We start from the raw sequence: 25,587 nt of genomic DNA, 5'->3' as shown, positions 1-25,587 counted from the left end.
AAAAATCAGTGATTACCAGTAATCCCTGAAACAACTAGTAAATACATGTAATTACTAAATTGGCTAGTAATTACAGGTATTTACTGAAGTGTTTAGTAATTACGTGTAATTCCTAATTTCACCTATTTACTGTAACATATATATAGCATAATTGGAATAACATCATTTAATACATTATATGCAAATACATTTACCTTTGGATTGTAAATAATTGCAATGATCAATTACAGTAAATTCAGCCTGGTCTAATTAGGTGAAAATAAAAGGATTGAAATAATTAATGACATTGCATGATGTTAGTTATCTACATGTAACTTTTAACAGATTTAATGAAAAAGTGTAAATATCAACACTTTACAAGTCAAGCCTAAAGGGCGTTCCAACAAATTGTTCATTTGTAACTTTTCTAATTAATATTAATTATTCATGGCAGGATCATTATGTGTTTTAATTAAACTTGTTTATTGTTTATTATGAGATGGTAAGGAAAACAGTATGAATTTTGGGGGTCAGAAATAAAATTAAATATTTTACTTTTTACATTTTACATCTACATGTACTTAAGCTTTTTTGAAGCTCAAGGATATATATAATTACATTAAGGGTTAATTAATAGATTTTATGTATGTTTAAATGAGTTGAAAAAATGAAAGGTACTTCCATTAAAATACATTGTACCCCATCAGTGCCTCACTCATACACAATGTAAGTAAAGAAAAGCATACTAATTAAAAGGAATCCCAGCTAAAGTTAACATTTGGATTCAACCTCCTCTGCCATGCAGACTAATACTGTAACTGTTTCATCTGTACCAAAAGTGGCTCCTATTGTGGCACCGATGCCAGTCGGTGCCACACCGCCAGTCTACTTATTTAATATTAATCATCTTTTGGTAAGTACAAATGCAGCTACAATTGAATATAGAATTTATTTTTAAGTTCTTTTGTACTAAGTCTAGTACTTTTTAAAATCTTTACAGAGGATATATATATAGTGTGTACTATCATGAACATTTTTGTGTTCAAGACCAAATAGGTAACTATGTATATTATATTTCATATATACATCAGAGCTAGTTTTTAAAGTTGAGGATATTTTTTATAATCCTGTTTGCTTAATTTTTCTCTTTTTATTTTACAATATTTTGTAATTTATGAATTATAAACTTTGAATACATGTATTTGTAAAAGAGATGTAGATGATACGTGGAAGAGACAGCAACAAAATAACATCTTAAACCAAAGACTTGTTTGCTCCCTTAAAATAATCCACCTTATTCATGTTATTGTTATTTGTCCCCATAGGAAAAGTGATAACTGTATGAAGTAAACTGTTCAAGGGGTGCAGATTCTTGGGTCATTTGGCACAGATTCCCAAATAGCGATAATGTCTTTTCAAATCACATTGTTTCAGTCGATTGAGTACAGCTGTACCAAACAGCTAACTTTTTATTATAAATACATTTCTTGCAACACCATATTTATGAGACTTATCATGTACAGCACATTTTAGTTTCAGTAATACATGTAATATATTCATGACATTCCTCAGTTTAATTATCATGGACAGTGCACAGGTAGGTATAGGTACAAACAAATTATAATGTTTTTTTAATGTTTTACTGTATGCATAATCACAACTAAAAGTATACATAATATGTATGTATTAAAAAAAAAACACTGTGTACTGTCTTCAAATGTTTCTAGAGTCAACCACATATCATGCCTACTTCTTAGACTAAGTCAACGGGATATTATGTTACTTAGGCTAAATTTTAAATTTGCTATCAAGGATTTTTATATTTTCTGTAAGGATGTTGAATTGTAATAAAAAAAAATCCTTTTTGGCATAGACTGTCAATAGATTATTTTGTGAAAAGTGTTCCTTTGCCTGAAAGTCGGTATATTTCAACTTTCAATATTATGAAATCATCCTTTCAATCAATAGTCTGTTCCGGAGTGTAGCACTGGGTGGGCAAAATTTCTAGCTTGTCCACTCTGTACACCATAAGGTATAAAACCACTAATTCATAGCCTCATTGCTTTCTATGTTAAATTCTGCAATATCAAGCATTAATGCATATGGCTACTTTATCTTAAGTTCAAATAAAGTGGCAGTTATTTCACGTCAAAACTGTACCTTATCCTGACTTGTGCTGAAAATAATCAACATACATTTAATTGCATATTAGAGCATACTGATTCCTGGAAGTTTGATAGTACAAAAATAGGAACTTCTGATCTGAACAACAGGCCAAATGTGCCCTCCTATCAAAATTTCATATACATCTTTATCATTCAAATAAATCTTTAACCAAGGGTTCTACAGAGATCCCAAGTCCTCAAGCTTTCATTTGATACCAAAACAACCCAAATATACCAGCTATTGACAAAGATACAGCTATGCGTAGGAACTATTTTGTTGAAAATATGTACTATAATACTGTACTTTCTTGTATGTTCTTTCTGACCGTGCCTGAATTAGTGGTTCTATACCATAAGGGGAGGGCCTACAATTTCTTTTGTTTTATCTAAAGACTTTCAAGCACAATTAATTGCAAAAAAACAGATAAGTATTTGTAATCAATACTCTTTCAAACAAAAAAGAGAATATAGCTAGAGTGGGTGCAGAAACCTGTGTACCAACAGACAAAATTAATGTATTAATATTCAAGATTGGGTAGGATTTAGTTACTCTGATACTATGATAGATAAAAAGAATTTTAATTTCATTGTAGGCTTTAAATTCAGTTATGAACAGAAATCGAGGCAGAGGTAGAGGTGGCTCTCAAGGGAGACAAGGTGGTATGGGAGGTGGTAACTTAGGGCGACAAAGACAACAGCAACTAAATGCCGGGCCTGGTATTCTAGGAACTGGACCTATGATGGCAATGGGAGGAAATGGTGGTCAATTTAAACAGCCTATGTCCCCTCCAGCAGGGAGAATGCGTAATGTGTCACCAGGGATGCAGGGATCGATGAGGCCTAATCAGAATCAGATGAAGGGAGATAACCAAAATAATCAAGTTAGGGAATCACAGTTACAGCTGATGAACAGCTTATTAATGAAACAACAGCAGCAACAACAACAAATTAATTCTAGTAGAGCAAGCCTCCTTAACAATCTAGAAAGTTCCAGTCTAATGGGTAACAGATCAAATATACTTGGTGGTGGTTTGGATAGGAATGACATAGATGATGGTAGGAGAAATAGTTTACCTGGAGATCTTATGCAGGATCGCAGTTATAATGAAAACAGAAGGGGCATGCCCAGTGATGTTACATCAGCAAGTGGGAGTGGTTATATGGCTCAAAAAGTAAGTCGTAGCTTGATGGATGATAATTTTAGTCAAAATGACAGGAGAAATAATAGGAGAATGTTTGATGATCAAGACTTTGGTGGCAGGGGTTCCAATCTTGGTGGCAGGAGCTCTCATCTTAGTGACAGTCAAAGTTCAATGATGAGTGACAGCAGAGGAAAATCTAACCTTAGACAAGATATGGGAAGAAGTTCTCTTTTTGGGGATGATATGACTAGATCATCTGTTAGTGTCTCCAGTGGAAACCTCTTGGATGCTGGAAGTAGTCTGCTCAGTAACATGCAGCAAGCTGTATTTGGACAAGAAGGTCAGAGAGTTGAAACACAAGGAGGGAATGTACAGAGCATTATTGGACAAGGAAATATGCAAAGCATTATGGGACAACAAGGAGGAAATGTTCAAAGTTTGATGAGTCAACAAGGTGGTAGCATGAGGGGAATAACGGGACAGCAAGCTGGAAATGTGCAAAGCATTATGGGACAGCAAGTAGGAAATATGCAAAGCATGATGGGACAGCAAGGTGGAAATATGCAAAGCATGATGGGACAAGGAGGAAATGTGCAAGGCATGATGGGACAGCAGGGAGGTAATGCACAAGGAATGATGGGACAGCAAGAAAGAAGTATGCAAAGTCTGATGGGACAACAAGGAGGCAATATGTCAGGCATGATGGGTCAGCAAGGTGGTAACTTACAAGGCATGATGGGACAGCAAGGAGGAAATATGCAAAATATGATGGGTCAGGCAGGTGGCAACATGAGAGGGTCTCAGGGAGGCCGTTTGCAGAATATGACAGGTCAGGGACGACAAAGTCAGAATCAGGGTATGATAGGAGCAGATGTTGGTAATATGCAAGGTCTACTAGGACAAGGTCCACCTGCTGGTGGCAAGTCAAACATTCCTTCTCTCTTTGATGTCAGGACAAATAGACAAGGTCTTCTGGGTAAAAGGGCAGGACGTGGCGGAAGGGATCAAGGTGGAGGACGTGGTGGTAGAGGGGATCAAGGTGGACCCAAAAAATTCAGGAGGAACAGTGGGGTAAGTTGACATTTTTGTTAAATCAAAGTTGTAGAAGATTAGACTCTTAATAACTTATATTAAAGTAGAAATTAAGTTCATTTAAAATTCATATGCAAAAGATAGTAAAAGAAGGGTAATCATGGTAATAGACAAGCTCTAAATAAAATCTATGACATTTAAAAAGGCAAAGGCATAATACATAATACACGTTTGAATTGTTTTACATTGTCTTATCGGGACCTTTTATAGCTGACTATGCGGTATGGGCTTTGCTCATTGTTCAAGGCCGTACGGTGACCTATAGTTGTTAATTTCTGTGTCATTTTGGTCTTTTGTGGATAGTTGTCTCATTGGCAATCATACTACATCTTCTTTTTTTATATTACTTGACTTATAGGTGAGTCAATCTGTGAATAACAGGTGCATTTCCTTTGTGCAACCAGTTGTCTGAAATTAGGCTTGCTATGAATAAGATTTCCTGTATTATATATATTTTATCTCAAGGGTCATACATTTAGTATCCCTGATTTATAGGAAGTACATTTAGACTGAGACTTGGATAAACTCTAGGGTATGAAGCAGTGAGTATAATCAACATTTGATTGATAACTGGGACATGGATACCTAAAGAAGGAGAAGACTACCGTAATGCCCATTTGTTACCTGATTTGTTGAAGTATAGACAGATAAATGAATGCATTGCACCTTATAAATGTACATGCATGTTTTTTTATAAGAACCATATATAGTATTATTAATATTTTTGTATTTTTAACTCTCTGTAGCTTAAACATTACTTTTGTATTATATTTTGTTTTTGCAATATGTAACAACAACAAAACTGTTGCTGTTCGTTTCCATTGTTAGAACAATGAAATATTTCTGCCCAGGCAACCATTGTTGATAGCTTGACAGTCACAAACACCATCCTTCAATACCAGAAGTGTTAAGATTAGTCTGAGAAGATCATGGATATATCATTTATATGGGAGCCATGCAAATTTGTGCAATTGGTTTGAAAAGTATATTCTAACTGACAGTCATTCTGACAGTAAAGAGAGTATTTATGTAAAGGAATGGTTTGTACTTCTTGTCATTGACAGGAGAAGAAATAAGATTCTAGGATTGAGAAAACTTTTTTTTAACCTATCTTACACATTTAAATAGCTCACAATTAAATTGATCAGAATCTAGGAAGTTCTTCATGTTCATATATGTACACACATGTTCTAAACTGTTTATTTAAATCATATAGATTTTGATGACATTATCAAAAGTGGAAGAATAAATGTGGGTATTGAGTTCATGGTTTAGTTCTGTGTCACTCTATTGGTGCATTAATTACTAAAGGAAATGATTGACTTAGTCTTTCAAAATTCTAACTACATACTAATAAACACTAGGCCTTTTTCCTACAAGTCAGCAGACCTTCTGTAAGTAATCACTTGCAGCAGGCCTTTTTCCTACAAGTCAGCAGACCTTCTGTAAGTAATCACTTGCAGCAGGCCTTTTTCCTACAAGTCAACAGACCTTCTGTAAGTAATCACTTGCAGCCTGCAGACCTTCTGTAAGTAATCACTTGCAGCCTGCAGATAGGTCAGGTTTGTAGTATTGTACAGTAATTGTCATACTCAAGAAATGGAGTGGAAACCTGCACATGTCAGCTATCTACAAATGATCTACAGTTTTTGATTAAATTGCATGATGAAAAAAATATCTGTTTTCACTTTCGACTGAATTTTGAATTTAATTGAACTTTTAACTTTTAAGTTTATGGGAGTATCGATCCATCAGTATCGTTTCAATTCTAATTTCTTTGTCTTTATAGCAAATGCTACAGGTAGGGAGCACACTTTTTTGCAATAGGCAAACTTAAGTCTTCATAAAACTGAAACACATACAAAAGTTGAAACAATTGTTTATAATATGCCAGTTCCTATATAGGGTCATGAGGGTAGCTAGTTATATCTGGGAGGTCACTTTCATCACAAAATGACCAAAATGTAGGCATCTTCACTTCCAACACATGTTGAGCGAATGAGTGAACAATATTCTATACTACATGGAATATCGGATTATCCCGTAATTAAAAAAAATATTAGTTGGTAACCCTCCTTTCAGCAATGTTGAGTCATATGGGACATTGAGATTATGAACGTACAAAACATAAACTATGTCTAGACTATCCTAAAGAATGACAATTCTAAAGATACTTGAAACTTAATTAGTTGATACAGGCACGAAAGACATCAGAAGGGAGTGTGTAGTTTACAACAATGTTTTCCCTTGATAGATGTGATTTGAGAAATAAACTTCACAGCTCCGCAATGTATTTAATCAGTGAAACCAAAAACTTTCTTAATTATAATTCACTATTGATTTGGTACATCTTGCTCATTTTGTCATTGCACACTGCCAGAGACATGTAGCTATATATAGAGTACACATTATTATTAGATGTCTACAGTAAACTATAGAAATTGTAACAAACCTGTATTTGATTTTTCAGGTCTACATACACACAAATATATATATATATATGCTTCGAAATTCCCCATCTAGAATACATGCATGACATGTTCTTTGGTATTCAGTTGTATTAGCATTGAATTGGCACATTTACTTACGACAGAGATATTTTTGCCCTATCCCATTATTCATGGTCTATTGACTGAGAGTTTTAGTTTCAATGTTAAGTGAATAGGTCGGTTGAATGGAAACTAATGGTTAGCCAATGGTTTTAGGTCTGCACAATTGATTCTCCATAGGTGGTAATGGTAACATTGTCTTCTGTATCTCAGTCCATATTGTAAACTTGGATATGTATGATGGCTTGTTTTGAAGGTGAGACATTTTCACATATGTGGTTAAAATTTAGAGTACGAGGTGTGATTCATTTTTCCATAACTAACATACATGTACCCTGAAAATCCTTTCGTGATGCAACTCTTATTGGTAAAAAATCCCTTTTTTCACACAATAATTGCTTTGAAAATTCAATACTTTCAATACATTTAATAGCTCAATAGTTTTTACACATTTATTCTATAGTCCTCTACTTTCCCAATCAACACAAATGTTTAAATATCAGCTCAGTATCTTGTTAAAAATGAAAACATGTCCAATATCATAACACAGAGATTTTGGGGGTAAAGATTGCATCATATATATGCAATCAAAACCCTATGTTAATACTGACTTGATATCTAAATCTTCCAAGGCTTATCACTACCTTTTTGATACACTATATATAGTACATTGATCATAACGATCTATACATCCTATCCATGAACATTTCCAGAAACATGCTCTCCAGTTACATTTGGCGCCCAATTAAAAAATCCACGATGGTTATCTGGAGTATAGCCAGGGTTAGTGTTGTTTAGAGTCATATATAAAGATATGATGACTCTTGTGGTGGGGGAATAGTGTAGCGGGATTGCCTCCCCTCCTTAGTACAGGTGGAACATATAAAGCCGGTCTTAATCAACTGAGCTAGGGAATCCATTCTTTGGCTCAGTGGGTTAACGCACTGACTGTCACGCAGGCAACCGGGGTTCGAATCCTGGTGGTGACGATATAAATTTGTAGAGTAGATACATGCTCTCCGGTTACAAATTATAAATGATGTCATTGTTGCAGTCACATCTTTAAAATTGGAGCTATCTTCCATTGCCCAGAATTGTAGTTGAATCAACTACAACCAATGCTTTATTGAAAATACAATATTTAATTTTACTTCCCACTGATAGATGAATGCAATCCCTTCAGACTTACAAGCACTTTGAATTTTGTTTACACAAAACTTTTGTGTTCCTCAATTGGAGGCGCATTAGGGATATTGGCCCAGTTGTTTTTGCTTTGGCACATGGTCTATTAACGTTTAAATTTTTGCATTGTTTATATGTTAATATTTATTATTATATCAGTTTAAGATGAACTATTTATGGTTAGTCAATGGAATTTGGTATGCAGTTGTAATAGCATTATAAAGCACATCATGTCCATGTAGATAATAATATGGTTCTTCCCAGTCAGTCATTGTTCATTTGCTTCAAGATCACGTTACATATTTTTTTATCTATGGAAGTGTGTTCACCCTTCATTAATCCTGGTTTTTGAATGGGTTTGTTTGGTCTAATTTAGAATTTTTCAGTATTCTCTTCTTTTTAGTTTACCACATGATACAGATTGTAAGACAGTCTTTGTGTTTTAAGATATTTTATTTGTTAGTTGAGTCTTAATTTGTCCGTAAGACAAGTATTTGAACATGTAGATATCTCCTTAATACACAGTTGCCTAAATTTTATAAGAGATTCTTTTTGGTTGGAAATTTCTTTTTGGGGGCAAAATTAATGTTGCTGAATACATACATTTTAATGCTTTACAATCAAATTAGTGTTAACATTGTTAGTTGTAATCCCCATTGTGATAAGGGAAAATTTCAAACTCCTGATTTAAGATTAGTTTTGGTGTAACGAAGTAAAATATTTCCCAAGCTATACAGTTACCATCATAAATGTATTACTGCAGACATGCTAGTTCATTTCACAGATAGTAATTGTCAATACAATAGTATCCAGCTTAGAAGGAGAGTCTATCTGGGATCTGTAGTGGTCCTTTGGGGCTTCATGTGATGTACGAAGTTTTGGCACAAACTTTTTGTCATTTACATGAATGCCACATACATAGATTGATCTGCTTACCCTTTTTCATCACCTGAGGTCACCCCTGCTTTTTGGTGGGGTTCGTGTTGCTTAGTCTTTAGTTTTCTATTTGTGATTTGTAATTGGTGTGTGTATTTTGTCTTTTTCTTTTTTTTTGCCACAACATTGTCAGTTTGTTTTCAATTTGTGAGTTATCCCTTTGTTATCTCCCTTTGTTATCTGTTGCCTCTGTTTGACAAAATAAGTGTCATCAAATTTCTTCATATATTATTTTCCGAAAACAGTCAATTTACTGAACTGTGGTTCTATGGTAATGCATTTGGTCTCAATCATGCATTTTACTCAGACTCAACTCAAGAATTTTCATTGTTATCCTTCATGACATTTGCAGCATGTTTTATGTTTTCTGATGGTTAATTAGTTGTTCAATTAATGTGTTCAGAATGCTGTCACTTACTTAAAATATATTTCTTTTTTTTAATTCATCATATAGTTTGAAGAACAGCTTTATATTTTGATGTCCTGTTTTGATGTATTCCTTCACATACATTGGTCTGTCTCAAAATTAAGCTATACAATACAATCATTGATCAACCTAAGACTGTGTCTTGTAAAGGTTTTCATTTCAGATCCCTCAATGTCTCAGTTTCGTCTTGTGTTTGATTGTGGTTCTTTTCAAGTAAAAGTTTACATTTTTACAGTTGGATATATATCATTATTAGTTATGGGTGTATTTTCTCATAATAATTTGATGCAGTAAACTTTTTGAGATTACAGAATTTAATATGATATTTATCAGTATTATAAATAATGCACATCTGTAGTATGTTAATATTACTTTCATTTTGTTAGACATAACTGTTCATTTCTTCCCTTCATACAAGAAAATACCTTTAAACAATCATCTATAACCATGCAGTCATTACAAGTCTTCTCATATTCATTTATTTATGGCGTGTATACACATATACCCATATTATATTGTATTGATTTATGTATCTTATATCTTTAGCCCCTTTACAAATTTCAGCCTTCACCACAAGATTTCCGTCGGCAGGGCAACAGAAATGACCGAGGCTCAGAAGGCCGAGGTCGATCCAGAGGTAATGATCGCAGGAATAACAGACCAGATCGTACATCTACTAATGACCGAAGAAATCCTCGTGACTCAGGTAACTTCCTCTCAAGGGAGGTAATTCAGTGCAGGTCATCTGAATCTTTTCTGTCTTCTGCTCTGTTTGTCTTTTACATACAGTTACATTATTGAATGATATACTGGTCACGCCCTGGACTTTATGGCCACTGTTCATACACTGAATACAAATATACTTTTTAGTAAACAATGAATTTAACATCTTTTACATTTTCCCTCAAATCTGTGTCTTTAACAATTATCCCCAAAAAATGTGGTATATTCCAAATGCCAGAACTTGCTTCTCATATTTTGTTTTGCCTGGTGTGCCTTGCTATATTCATTTGGCACTGTCTGGTATATAACATTCAGTTTGTTTTACATATACATGTACTAGTTTTGAATGTGAAATATCGACCAAGATTGAGGTCAATTGTACAGAGCAGAGTCTGTCCAGTACTGCTTGAACGTGTATACATAAAACACTACTCATATAGACTTCAAGACATCTACATGTTATCACACATGGATAATGAAACACCATATACCATTTAATTTTATAATTTGCACCAGCAGCCAACCAGAATTTGAAGCTTCAACATGCTGACAAAGTTGCTATCATTTTTCCAATTGATTGTAAAATTTTCTCATATAGGATTGGCCATTCTATGTTTGAATAAATCAATCTAATCCTTATCACAGCCAGCACTGTAGTTAACTTGTTTTTAACATTCGGTATCTGGTAGAAGGAGGATGTTCTTTAACAGATTTATTTCACACACCATCTTGAAAGACTGAAATAAAAACTGCCATTATAATTTCTGTTATTTTTGGGGTTGAGATTGCATGATTACTGAGTTGTTTCTAAATTTTTCAAGGTTTATCACTATTACAAAATATAGTGCATCGATCATAACATTCTACACTCCCTATCCATGAACATTTCCAGAAATTTATCAATAACATATATGCTCAGATATTCAAGTTACAAAATATGTTATACTTGTCCAGAAAATGACACAAGGTGCAGGAATCTAAAATTTGTTGTAGAAATATCAATGATGTCCTTGTAAAGTAATCTTTAAAATTGGAGTTATCTCCCCTTGTCGATTTTAGTTGTTGAATTTACTTAAACCAAGGCTTTATACATTGCTATGTTTAATTTTACTTCCCACTGATAAGTTTAAGCAATCTTTACTGTTCAGTGCTTACAAGTACTTTGATTGTTATATTGGTGTAACAGGATAAATCCAGACATGTGATTTCACATATTGTGAACATGAAGTACAGTCAAACCTGGTATGAATGTCACTTCAATGAAGTTAAAACCTATGGTGTCAGGTCACTCTCCTCTTGTATAGCTGAAGTAACATCAATGCATTTTGAGTTTCAATTCAAAGTTCACCTCTCTTATAAGATTAGTTTTCTCCGGTCATGAGGATGACTTATATACAGGTTTGACTGTATGACCAATTCCTCACACTTAATGTTAAACACTAGTTTGATGTAAATTGTCTACCGAAAGGTTTAAGTTTATGGCGATATTGCAGAATTGATGATGGCTGATTGTTTTATGCACAAAAATTGTGTGGATCCATAGATAATCTTGATCTATTAATCTTTCTGGGTCCTTTCTTCAATGAGTATAGATAGTCTCAATGAAATAATGGATGTTTGTGAAATATAAATCCTTCAGATAGTATAATCTAATTCCTTTTATAACACAAAAATGGCTTTGTTACATGCAATCTAACCTTGAGTTTGGTCTTACCTAAAACCAGTCCATTTGTTGTTAGTCTTTCATATTACATGTAGGACAGTTGGATTTTTACGATTCGGACAGATGGATTTTTATGAAGACCAAATTAGGTTTAAGATTTTAGTGTCTTAATGATATGAGGACCTAAGGAAAAGTGTTTGTGTTTCCCATGAAACCTCTACCAATTTTTTATAATTTTTTAACTTCTTCATGCACACAATATTGATTGTCAGTTCTACATGGATGGATTTGGCATTGATGTCCTTCGCTGTTATTAAATATACTTATTTATTCCTAAAACATACTTTGTTCTTCAATTAAAAATCATCAGAAGGAAGCATTTCAAGTTGCATTTTGGGGTGGAAAAAATTGTGGGAATAACATGCTATTATTCCACACATAGACATTTCTTGACAAAATTCCACAACAAATCTAAAATTCTGACTCATAAAATTTTGTATGCTGTTTAGATGACTGAATGATGAAAATATTCTAATAATTTGACAAGGCGGAGCAGCTGAGGTGACACACAAGAAGACCAAAAGTAACTGTTTCCTATGCAACTTTCAAGTTTGCAAACATTAACACAGGTTGTACTTGTTTAACTGATGTGACATTGATGTATTTATATAACTAGGTTACTGTTTTCTCGGTCTTGTATCTCCAGATGCCAGCACATTTTCTGTTCCAGAGATTTAAGTGAATGCTATAAATACAATGCATATTCCTGTAACACATTGTTATCTTCATACTGTTACACAAGTTTGTCAGTTATTCCAGCTTCCATATTATATTCATGTTGTATCCATTTGATTGCTTGAAAAATCCACATCTTCAATCTTTATAAACAATTAGGCAGAGGAGAACCCAACCTTCCTGTTATTTGATACCATCATGAGAAATCTTATAACCTGTATCATGTATGGTCAGATTTTCTGTCTTTCTCTGATTTTCTGTCTAGCAGGTACAGAACCTAGGTAGGTAATACAATTATTTAGTTTTTTCTTAAGTTTAAATGGATTAACATAGATAATTCATTATCAATTTGTGGAATTTTATGTAGATTCTTCAAGATCAAGGGATTCTGATAGAAAATCACACAGCTCAGATAGAAGGTCTCGTGACAAAGGCAAGGCATCTAATGTAGACAGAAAATCACAATCACATGATAGGTCAGCTGACAAGTCACGTGATAAGACAGCTGATAAGTCACATGATAAATCAAGTGACAAAAAAGAGATAAAGAAAGAACAGTATGATCCAGCAGAACCTACAGAAGATGAAGAAAATGCAGCAACTGAACTTGCATGGGTAAGTTAATTCACTTATTTAAAATGAAAGTTTCATAGTGATGAAACTGATACTTATAGATAATTGTTGATCATCTCAATGAGATTGATTTTCTCGCTTGAGCCGGTACGTTGAAAGTGTGAAAAGCAATCGAGTTGAAATGACCAATGATAATTTGTTTATTGCTATTTTACCTATGAAGGCTATTGACAACGTCATGTGCCCCTTAGTTTTTATGCCCCACCTAGGATAGTAGAAGGGCATTATGTTTTCTGGTCTGTGCATCCGTTCGTCCGTCCGTCCCTCCGTTCGTTCGTTTGTCCCGCTTCAGGTTAAAGTTTTTGGTCAAGGTAGTTTTTGATGAAGTTGAAGTCCAATCAACTTGAAACTTAGTACACATGTTCCCTATGATATTATCTTTCTAATTTTAATGCCAAATTAAAGTATTGACCCCAATTTCACGGTCCACTGAAAATATAAAATGATAATGCGAGTGGGGCATCCATGTACTATGGACACATTCTTGTTAGTGATAATTTTTCATATCACTCTACTGTGCTGAGAAAGGAAATTATCGGTCAGTAAGATCAACAGAAATTTTCATAAAATAGTGATTAACTGCTTTATTTGTACACCAACAACATTGTCAAGTGAAATTTTGATAGAAACAACAATAATATCAAAACCTGAATCAGGAATATGCATGATAAATCTTTAAATTGCAATGTTTGTTTTTTTTTCTTCTAATTAGGTTGAGAAGAAAGATAAGGATGTTGAAATGGTAGACGTGACAGCCAAGGCTGTTACAGAGACAAAAACCAACACACCAAACAAAGACAAGGATGTACCAGATAAAACAATGACTGTCACTGTGGATAGTAAGGGGAGGAGTGTAGATGATTCTGCTTTGGTAATTGACATTAGTTAGATTAATCTTAATGGTGGGAAAGTCTACCTTTAGTCTGAACATGATAACTTTTCAACGTTACATACTCATAGAACACAAAATGAAGTTTTGTATATAAAAAAAAAGAAGATGTGGTATGTTTGTCAATGAGACAGCTCTCAATCAGAGACTTAATGATGTAGTAGTATGGCCCTCAACCATGAGCTAAACCATTACCACAAAGAAAGCTACAACAGCCCATAAAAACTTACAGCCTGATTCATGTTTGAGATGATGTGTTATATTTTACAGTAATGAACTTTGGAAGATTTAAAAAAAAATGTAGTACCTCATACTAAGTGCTTCAACAGTACTGGTATATATTTGATCTATACAACTCTTTGAGAAAATGACGATTTCTATTTAAAATTTAGATACATTCCTGATGTACAATTTGAATGATTTGATTTTATATGTTAGATAAAGAAAGAAGCCAAAGATGAAGGTTCCTCAGACAAGAAGAGTTTCTTTTGTCATGCCTGTATGGTAGAATGCCAGGATTTTGAAGTAGGTATCATTTTGTTAATTGTATAATTATGGATGAAGGTGCTTGAAATAGACTTTGCCTGAGAAAAATAGATGCAGTTTTATATATTTTTTTAAAGAAGTCAATGGTTTGGTTTGCTGTGAGTTAGTTACCATTAAATCTGGGTGACTGTCGGTTAGTTTCCTCAAAGAATGGGTGGCTGTGTTTTATTTCCCTTTAAATCTGTGTGGTTGTGGGTTATTTCCCATAAAATCATGGTGGCTGTGGGTTCAAATTAAGTCTGGTGGTTGTGGATTATTTCCCTATTAATCTGGATGGCTACGGGTTAGTTCCCTTTGATTCTAATCGGATGTGGGTCACGTGATGTGGGTAAACCATTAGCTCACATTAAGTCTGGGTGGCTGATGATGAGTTCCCTCATTATTCTGTGAAATTTGAATTACCTTCTTCTGTGATCAGCATACTTTATAATAATAAGGAAGACATTTGTCCTAGGGTCTCAGTTTGTACTTTTTGACTACTATAAGCAAAAAGCATGTGGAATAATTTATCAAGCATTTATTAGTAAGTTAAGAATTTTGACCAAACGTTTCACATTAACAGCCTTTTACCGAAGCAATTAGCTAAACTGTTTTACCAGCTGATCAGTTTGTTAAAGTGAAACATACTGCAATTGGGTTAAACTTTTGATCAATATGTATAGATATAGGCCAAAGCTTTCTTGATAGCATTGTGAGTCTTATATTTTCTAACACATGATGGCCATGTATGAAATACATCACAATTTTCACAGGAAATTTTAAATGATGCCTATGAACAATTATAGGCCACCTGTCTGCCTTCAGCAATGAGAAAACCACATAACGTATAGTCGGCTATTAAGTGACTTGAAAACTATGAAACTATTCAAATGAGGAAAGAAAACAGTCTAATTTATAACAAAACAATTTTTTTTTAAAATATGACAAACTTGCTGTTATCTTATTACAGGGGTTTGGTCGACACATGAAAGGTAAAAAGCATTTGAGTAGAATGGAAAATCTTGGAAGTGCCCATAATCAGGCATCTGAACAAGAAGCATCAAGGTTGAAAGCACAGGAACATCTACGTTCAGTTGAAAAGAAACCAAGGTAATAGTCAGAATATGTATGTACTTTTCTATAGAAATAAAACTGGGAATTCCTGGAAAGATATAGAAATGTTTATGTATTTTACTGAATTTTTTTTTAAAGAAAATATCCTTCTAAGATATTATGCATCCATACCTAATGTATTATGTCAGCAGGAATGATATATATTTTAATGTTTAGATACAACAACATCATTTCACACCAAAGAAAATGTAACTTTCAACAGAAAATCTGTGTAAAAATTCATGATCCATTTTTAACTGGATTTCCAAAGGAAGATATCAGTTATTAATTTGGAGATGCATGGCGAGTGGATAGATGACGAACTGTTTCTATGCAATAACTTAAAAAGACTTTGACAAAATCTTTTCAAATTTTGATATGTTGTTTCCTGTGACTAAATGAAGGTCAAGTTTGAATTTAATTTTGGCCATTTCATTTCTGAACCCTACCAAATTATTTTTTTTAAAATTGATCCTGTTTCAGGCTGCAGATTTGCCAATATCATATTCATGCAGTTAAATTGACAGCATCTATATATATCTTTATTTCTAAAGCTTGTGTAATTGATTGTTTTCATTCATCACAATTTATTTATTTTATTTATTAGAAGTGAAGACAGAAAAAGGAGAGATGACATTTCACCTAGACGAGGATCTTCTGATAGAAGGGTATGCATAGCTAAAGAAGTGTCAAATTTTCAATTCCTTCCACACATTCAAAACACAAAGTTACAATTATCATTGCACATCATGCCTCTAATCAATTAGTGTGAAAATAATGGTTGAAAATCGCATGCCTAAAAAACATAAACATGAAGGATAAATAGGATGTTTAAGTGTAAAGTGGGTTTTCTTTTTGTCTTTTAAGACAAAACCTACCTGACATCTTTCAATCTGATCTTCTTTTCACCAATCAATTACTTTTCATTTACTTTATCAAATATGTGATTTAGTTTCTAATGAAATGTTTGTCATCTACTTGAAGGAAATATCAACAACTTTTGTGTTCGTTGATACTGTAACTCAGAGTAACAAATGCTTGTTAATTTGGAAACTATTTGAAACCATTTTTCAAATGAATTTCTTCCAAAAAGGATAAATTCTTTCTTAATGGTTCTTTGGTTTAATGTTTATGTGGATGTACTGTAATTAAGTCATTGATTCAATTATTTCATACTTACTGTTAATAAACTATTACCTCACAGAGTTATCGCAAAATCTGTCTTTCAAATTAAATTGAAAGTTACTCTTCTACTTGAAAATGTTATCTTCTTTAAAGTTCTTTGCAATACTTGTGAGTTTTCTATCAACTCTAACTGAACTGTAAATTAACTTGAACATTCACAGACAATTTATTTTTGAAGTTTTCAAGAAAGGAAATATCAAGCAAAATATTAAACTTGTATCTTCTCTCATTTGTATATATATAGTTCTACAATAATCTGTACTCTGGGAATCATTTCTTCCTCAATGTTCTCTCTAGACTCTAAAGATACTATTAACTTCTATAACTCACTTACTATCTCTCTTTCTATCAAGTTTTATGGCAGAGGAAGATTTCAAACACCTCATCAGCCTCCTCTAGGGCGGAATACTTTCCATGCCTCACAGACTCAGGTACTAACTTTTCTGTGTTCTTTGTTTATATTCTTGTGAGCATGTGATATTGACAGTGTGGGATCTTTCTTACAATGATAATCTGAAATAAGAGAAAAATTTGAATAAAAACTTCAGCTTTTTTTTTTTTATTTAATTTCATATAATTTTTTTATTAAACAGCTGGATTTTTTTCTTCATTTTTTGGCAGATATAATTTCAGTTAATGAAATACAGTTTAAAGTCAAGTACATCTCTGAAACATCTCTTTTTGACATCCTGCAATTTATTTGTGCTGTGCTAAGAAGTAATTTATTTAAATATACTACAATTTTTTTAATTTTTTTTTAAATTGCACTTTAGATTAATAATGAAATTGATTGAGACCAACTTGATAGAAGGGTCATGCCTAGTGTATTTCTTTTACAATTGTGTACTTTAATAACACTATTATGTACTGTCTGTTATTAACATAGAGGCTAGTTTTGTTGGTTTTGTGCAATAATATTGCTTTTGTTCAAAGTTTGTCATTTTCACAGTTGTTTCTACATTTTTTGTTAGAGTTTAAACCATTGAAAATCTGATATTATCAGAGAATACCTAAAATGTTGTCTTGTTAAAAAAAGGTAAGTATCATAACATTGCTATGTTTGCTGTAGAAACATATTTGGTTCAGTAATTCATTAAAGGTTTTGTACCATTATTGGAAGATAATTACTTATACACATGATTGGAAAACATTGATGGTCTTAAAATTGAATCAGAAATATAATTTTCCCTTGCAACCTAATTTGCAGTAAAAATTTGTGCTGTAAAAAAAAATGTATTTCCTTTTCTTTAAAGATATTTTGCGTTTTTTAATTACTAATTTCTGCAATGATTTTAAAGAAAAATGTACCTACCTACCTTAACTATGATAGTAGGAGCAAAATGTGGAACCAAGCTTATTTTAACGTCCGTTCAAAAATACATTCTACATTTGCTTTTTTATAGATTTTCAGTAAACACAAGATTACATACAAAATAGTAAGTTCATATTTTTAGAATAAAGTACAGAAGTTTATATATATTATTGATGAGACATTTTATTTCTAATTTTAAAGAGTGATAGAGACAGACGTCGTCGTAGAGATAGAGATATTGATGAATCCTCTAATGCTAGTTTCCCTGGTGATTTGGGTGACATGGTTACTGTTGATGAAATCGGCTTTGAAGAACATGAGGATGCATCTATGGTAAATATATTGTTACAGTCCTGAGAGAGTTATATTTCAGCATGTGCACTCTGGTTTATTTTTCATGCCGTATTTTTTGGTCAATGCTACTAAAGATTTTAGAGATGCTTAATTGGACAAACTTGATTAGATGTATTTAAACAAGACAAATGTACATTTTTTTGTCACATAATTTTGACGTATCAATACATAATGAAAAAGTTCATTGAGTTTGCTTGAAGTTCAGTAGAAAACATCCTTGAAGAAATATTTCATTGTTTTATTAAGTTGTAGCAATTCATTCTTTTTGCATATTTGGTCAGTTATGTAAATCAGAAAAAAATTTAAAGTTTTATTTCTCAACATTGAAAGTAATTTAAATGTCAACATTCCATCACAGGACACAGATGATAATAGTCGACATGGTAAAGAAGCAAAGAAGGGAGGAGGGAAAAAAGAAAGTCTTCCTGAAGATGCTGATGACTATGTTATCCCAGATTATGATCCTACAAAAGCTGTTGGTAAGAAATGTTAAAAAAATTTAGAAATAAATGTTTTCATATCGCAATATTAGTACCTTTGATTTTACCATTAAGAAGTAGAGGTTAAAGAAAAGTTTTAACATTTTTATACACTCTTGAATTGACTCCCATGATAGAAAACATGGTGTTTTGTGTTTGGTGCATAACTTTTGTACTGTACCACTTAAATTAACAAAACCTTTTATGTAGAAACATCATGGGGTAAAGATGTGTCAATTATCAAAATAAGATCGCTCTGACCTTGACCATTGACTTTTATGATGAAAGCCAAAAATCTCACAAATTGTCATTGTTTCAAAACTGATTTTTACAGCAGCAACTAAAATGCCTGTACATGGGGTTCTATTCTAGCTTTATGAACAACTCTATTTTAACTTGTCTCTCTGTTAATCATGACCAGTTTTAGTGTAAAAATGGTTAAACTGAAAAGAAGTTATTGTCTGAATAATGAAAACATATTTACATAACATTTTTGGTGAAGATTTCAAATTACGTTATCAACAAATATCTTAAATATGAAGATGTGGTATGAGTGCAAATGAGACTAACTCTCCAAGTTAAAACATTAAAACGTGTTAGCTAAATTGGGCAATTTGACAAGACAATAGTAGTACATGTTCCTGAATATATATTTATATTAATTAGCGATTCTATGTTTTACAGGTCAGAAATATGTGGTGCCAGTATCAGGATATTTCTGTAAATTATGTCACAAGTTTTATACAACAGAAGCTTCAGCTAAGACCAATCATTGTCAGAGTAAACAACATTATGATAAATTCAATGCAGTCATGATGGTAATAACTTGTTAAAGTTAAGGTGGTACAAAACACTACAGGGAGATAACTCTGGAAAAATAGTTTTAATCAGATTCTAATGTTAGGGAACTATTAGGATTCTCAATGATCAATATTTGTGTTTGTCAAACGGCTATATATCCAATGAAAATTTTCCGATAAAGTGTGAGGTTCAAGTTTTTTGAAATTTTTATATTTTTATTAAAGTTCCAAAGCAAATATTTTGTCAAAATTTTATGAAAATTAAATGAGTCAAATTAATTTTAGTCAAGGTGTTTGGTACCACCTTAAATAGTAAAAATGAATGAAATAAAAATATGAGATATACATCAATGAAAAAGTACCTTAACATTACAACATTACAACCTTGAATGATGTCTAGATACTAACATTTAGTTTTCAATGATAGAAAAGTCTCAACACCATAGGTTAATAAAATGTCCTATAGTATAGATTCTGCAAGTTTTGGATGAATGATAGCACCAAAAATTTTAAACATAAACAATTACCACTGCTGACAAGGCTCCAGCTAGGGAAAGTCATGTTGAGAGGTTGAAATATTTGCATATAATGTTATAAAGGGACATAACTAGAGAACTGTATAAGTGACTCAATAGTATGGGTATTTCTGAATGCAAAAAAAAACTAACTGGAGGTAAATACCACACTTAACAATACTCCAAGTTCTTAATCTACTGATAAAGAAATGATGCCTTCTTACACTGTATCATGGCTTTAAATCTTTCTTCCACATTTTGTTCAATTGATATTAACAAGGAAGTATTCACAGCCATTTTCTCTCTCTCTCTCTTGCTGTATTAAAGGGAAACTTCGCAAAAAAATCAAAAATTGATATTATGTCCATTCTGTATAAAAATGCTCAAATTTATAGATATTTAAGTTTTATTCCGCTAAATAAGAGATCACCATCGATTTTAAATTTTGAGTATCAGTTCTCTGCTCTCCGCCATCTTGTCACCTTCTCCGATGAAAAATCCTGATATGTCTATAAACCACAAAGGAACAAAACTACAGTAAACGATGTAGTCGTAATTGCGTGTCGATATCTTGTCAATCGTATGGTTGTTTTATCTGACTGACTAACTTGATACGGAAAATGGTCTTATATTTTTAAATAACCATATAGTCTGTTATTTTTAAACTGATAATATTGTAATTAGTTAAAAAGTCAAAGTTCAAATCATAAATAAGTGTTCCGTGGCAATTGTTTTCGAAAATCTAATTCGTTCATAATTCTTTCAAGTAATAAACTTTATTTAAATAAATTCGGATCTTCCCTCATCTGATCACCAGCATGGCTAAAGGTATTACTCCCAAAGGTATTGGAAGGGGTGTAAGGTGACACGTCCAGGTATTCAATCGATTTCCTGTCCGGCTGGCTTGCAAGTTCATGCATCGTTTCACTTCTGTAGGTATTGATCAGTGTACACGACCGTTACTTATAACTTTCCATTTTGAACTATCAGGTGCATGTATAATATACATTTTTGTCTTGCGTGTCCGAAAGTTATATTTATACTAGTCATTACTGAACTCATACGCTTGTTTATAAATAAGATTTCTGGTGTAAAGAATATTATTTATAAAAAAAAATTAATACAAAAAAAAAAATTGAAGAAATACAAATCTATTTACATATTTTTCCAAGGGTTAATTTGGGAAAATGTAATATATACTCATTGTCAATAGTTTAGGACAGATTGGAACATACCAGAATTATTGATTTAAAAAAATGTGCGCACTTGTCGACGATTCGTGTATACATACGCCTGGGTAGAAAGTTACGGAACTATAGTCAGTAGCGCAATTTAAAATATGTATACATGTATACATTGAACATAAGAAAGAAACATACATTTTGTGTAAATTGTGGTAAAAGTTTTGTAAATTATTATAGACTAGTCCACGTATGCCAACAGTATGTAATCAACGAATTCGATAGACTATTGTATACCAAAAGAAGAAGAAGAAAAAAAAAGAAACAATTTGATTTAAATACAGGTCAATTTATAACTTGCTTTGGTTCATCGAAGTTAAGAACATAGTAAACTCACAGATTTATATATCAATTAGATTGTTCTCGAATAAAGGACGAAATTTGTCATCATCACAATTGTTCCAACATTCATGTAAAATATATGCAACTGGACGTACACTAATAATCCCCAAGGGATGTGAATATTTTCTAGGAAAACTATTGAGTATCAATTTCGGGATTTATTTTCTTTCTTGATATTCAATGACAGCAATTTAAAGAATAAACTGCTTGTCGGATATTTGTCCGCTTTAGGGGTATTCTTGCAAGTTGAACAGACTTATAATAACATTCAAAAATAGGGAATGATAACATTAAATTCGTTGTCTTTTAATTTTAAACATCGTTGGTCAAATAGTTATTTAAGTATATATATACGTTGGGAGACGACGATTATTATAGTAGTCTCAGATTTTAATAAGGACGTTCCCGATTATGAATAAATTTGGTTGACGTTTTTCACACTTGAAAAGAATATCTATTCGTAATTTTTCGATTCCATTCCAATACAAAAGTATTTTTTCTTTATTCGTACATATTATATTCCGCTTCGGTAGAGTTATCTTCAGATAGTTTCATATATTAATTAATACATGGCTTTCAAAAGTCTAAATGTAAGTGTTCTCGTACATTTTTTCGCCCAATAAAGACAAATAAAAATGATTTAGTAAAGCTATTTCTAATTTCTAAGTCCCCCTTTTTTATGAGACATAAATCAAGGACAAGACTTGTATATCATTTCATTCTGACATATGAATTAAGTTTCCCGTCTTTAACCGAAAATTGTGTATTTCTTAGTAAATTAACTTATTTGAATTCAAATAAATAATAGCACCAAATATAATTAAATAATTCCACGGCGACCAATTTTTATTTGTCACCAACTTGAATATGTATTTTTAATGTGTGTATTAAATGCTCCCACTGATCCGAATAGACAGTCACACCTGGCAAGGTGTGCCCTAGAGGCGTGGTTAAATACCGAAGTGCAAATAACAATTTACCTTTCAACAAGCCATCTACGAGTATTGCCACAGAACCGTGAATACACACATCGTATAAACCTAGTCATAGCAGAGATAGTAAAAGGTCAATAATCATGAGTACACCAACATATTGTCTTTACAGATTATTGTACTATAATTTGTTCACCTTATCAGTCCGAAAATGCATTTATTAAAAATAAATTTATAACTTTTTGTGTTGTCTACAAACATAATTCGAATATATACGTTTAACATAGATAATTTATCTCACGAATGAGTACAATTGAACGTCTGTGCGTTTTATCTTCTTATTATCGGATGGTTATTAGATAAAGCATAAGTCATCGGCGCGCTTACGATTACGTAAAATATGATTAAAAACCAAGACTTTTAATGATTGTATTTTAAATCCCGGCATGCAAAAATCAGGAGAAAACGTCACGACCTACAGGAAGTAGTTGATATTTTTTCATTAATTATTGAATTTCTCCTTTATTACTGCACATATAGCGATAAAACTTTGTGAATATATATATTATGTCATAATGAACATATTTAAACCATAAGTAAAAAATCGTGAATTTTCCCTTTAAAATCAGAAACTTTTCAATATTTTGGTCCTAGGAAATATAATTTTTGGTAGATATTTTGTTTAATTAGATTGTTTCTCAATGGTGTATACTCCATATTTTCTTTTATTCATATATATTAATATATATTGAATATTTGCAGGACAAACTCATTACCAAAGCTTTGGCTAAAGAAGAAGAGGAAGAAAAACGAACAGAAGATGCAAGTCCCAAGGAGGAAAAGAAAGAAGATGAAACCAAAGTTATGGAAGAAATTGTATCTACTGAACCAGTGAAAGGAAAAAGTGTGGAGAAAGAAAATGTTTCTTCGGATGATCCAGTAAATGGTAAAAAGGAGGAGGAAAATACTGAAGAGAAGATGGAGGAAGATTCGTCAGAAAATCCTATAGACAGCACTCCAACAACAGAAAATGAGACTGTCAATGGTAGCTCGGAAAATAAAGTAGAGGCTAAAAGTGAAACAGCTGAAATTTCAGATGTAATTGTGACAGTACCCAATCAAAAAGCCAAAGCTGTTAAGAAAGTAGCTCAGAAAGCTAAACGTGGAAAAAAGACTTAAATTGTGTTGTCGTGTATTGAGAATAACTGATATCAATTGAAGTATTTCATATATATGCTGATTTTAATTCAGCACAAACATTGTTGTACACATGTATTAACAGTTTCTGATTTAAACATTTGGAGTATGTTGACAGGAACAATTGAGGTGGCACTGAGAAAATGGATTTTAGAAGCAGTATACACTGATACAATAGGACAGTTGTTACAGTTGTGAAATTTTGATTTTGTTTGATTATTAAGACATTAATGTTATTTTTCACACAAATTATATAGTTTCTTGAAAACACTGAATTGTTCAGTTTGCAAATGAAGAAAAAGAGATTTCAATGAAACAGCAAACTTAAATCATCAATTTAAAAATACTACTTCATGATAAACCATAGACTTAAGGTAATAAATGCATCTGCATTATGTAAATCTCCTTATGAGTCCTGACTTTTTGTATGAAACTTCTAGAATTGCATTTTCAGTGTTGAATTTTCTAATAATAATACACAGAAATTACACTGTTCATCAAATAAATACTTAAATTCCCCAAAAGTTGACAGGACATACATACATATAAACATGATAATAATTTTACTTTTATTTGCATGTCTGAATGTGTATGAAAATGTATATTTGCAATAACTGGCATTTTAAGATTCTGTTATTAATTGTGTATTTTTTCCATTGAGAGCTCATATTCATATTTTTTTTTTCAGTTACATTTCATACAGTTTTGTAAATCGCTAAAAAAAAGTATTTGACAGTAGTTGTTTATTATAATATTATAAAAGATGTTTAATGTAACTAAAATAATCTTCCAAACGTAAACAAAATTAAGATTTTATTGAATATTGAGATTACCAGTAGTCAAAACTTGATTATCTTGAAAGCAATATAAATATTGTTTACTATACAGCATCCTTGTTTATGGAAAATAAGCAACTTAATATTGTTGTAAATCTAAGAATTCATAACTTTTGATTGGAAAAACTGCTGTCTCAATAATCTTCGTTGTCAGAAAATATACAAACAATATATATTTTTTGTCAGAACTGATCATTAATAGTGTGAATAACCTGAATTCCACATGAATACTGTGTATCATTTATTATTTTTGGGATACCAATTTTAGTTGATTCAGTTGGTATGAGTGAACCACAAATTTAAATGTTCAATGTTCAACAAAATACATATTGTCTATAGGCTAATATCAAAATTTGGTAAAACTTCAATATCAAATTATTAATACCTCCATCCACGAGAATTGGTACCGACAAAACTAATTGAGTTCACATTAGTACATTTTTCTATAATAATTAGAAAAGATGTAACTTTTTTAGAATGACCACACAAACATTTTGTACTATGTCATGGTGTACACTTATTACAACATTTATCATTAAATAAATTTAAATACCAGTAACAATTTTTATTGCCAAATGATAGAACCCTATAACAGTGAGCAAGCTCACATACCTCATGTGAGCAAGGTTTGGATATTCCAT

The 25,587-nt window shown here is 32.2% G+C and overlaps 1 protein-coding gene across 2 annotated transcripts; it reads left to right on the top strand.

Moving 5' to 3' along the window:
* The first annotated feature begins 762 nt into the window (after positions 1-762).
* On the top strand, positions 763-25,508 carry LOC139511370 (dentin sialophosphoprotein-like). 2 transcript variants are annotated; one of them, XM_071298035.1, is made up of 13 exons: positions 763-892; positions 2,738-4,357; positions 10,037-10,178; positions 12,961-13,208; positions 13,939-14,097; positions 14,554-14,640; positions 15,611-15,750; positions 16,361-16,421; positions 17,292-17,369; positions 18,452-18,583; positions 18,963-19,083; positions 19,768-19,901; positions 23,676-25,508. In XM_071298035.1, exons 1-13 carry the CDS (start codon positions 779-781, stop codon positions 24,090-24,092), a joined length of 3,453 nt encoding a protein of 1,150 aa, XP_071154136.1. In that variant the 5' UTR covers positions 763-778; the 3' UTR covers positions 24,093-25,508. The 2 variants fall into 2 exon arrangements, with proteins under 2 accessions (XP_071154136.1, XP_071154137.1); XM_071298036.1 differs by lacking the exon at positions 17,292-17,369.
* Positions 25,509-25,587: the final 79 nt, after the last annotated feature.

The sequence above is a fragment of the Mytilus edulis genome, chromosome 2, assembly GCF_963676685.1.
Source record: "Mytilus edulis chromosome 2, xbMytEdul2.2, whole genome shotgun sequence".
Lineage (NCBI taxonomy): Eukaryota > Metazoa > Mollusca > Bivalvia > Mytilida > Mytilidae > Mytilus > Mytilus edulis.
Note: the sequence above shows the minus strand (reverse complement) of the source record. Positions and strands in the feature narration are given on the sequence as shown.

What these genes read in the sequence shown, in the direction of transcription:
- LOC139511370 (XM_071298035.1), top strand. Translation starts at nt 779, where the DNA reads ATGCAGACTAATACTGTAACTGTTTCATCTGTACCAAAAGTGGCTCCT. An exon ending in TCAGTTGAAAAGAAACCAAG is followed by an intron (nt 15,751 to 16,360) that starts GTAATAGTCAGA and finishes TTTATTTATTAG; the next exon opens with AAGTGAAGACAGAAAAAGGA. An exon ending in TCCATGCCTCACAGACTCAG is followed by an intron (nt 17,370 to 18,451) that starts GTACTAACTTTT and finishes CTAATTTTAAAG; the next exon opens with AGTGATAGAGACAGACGTCG.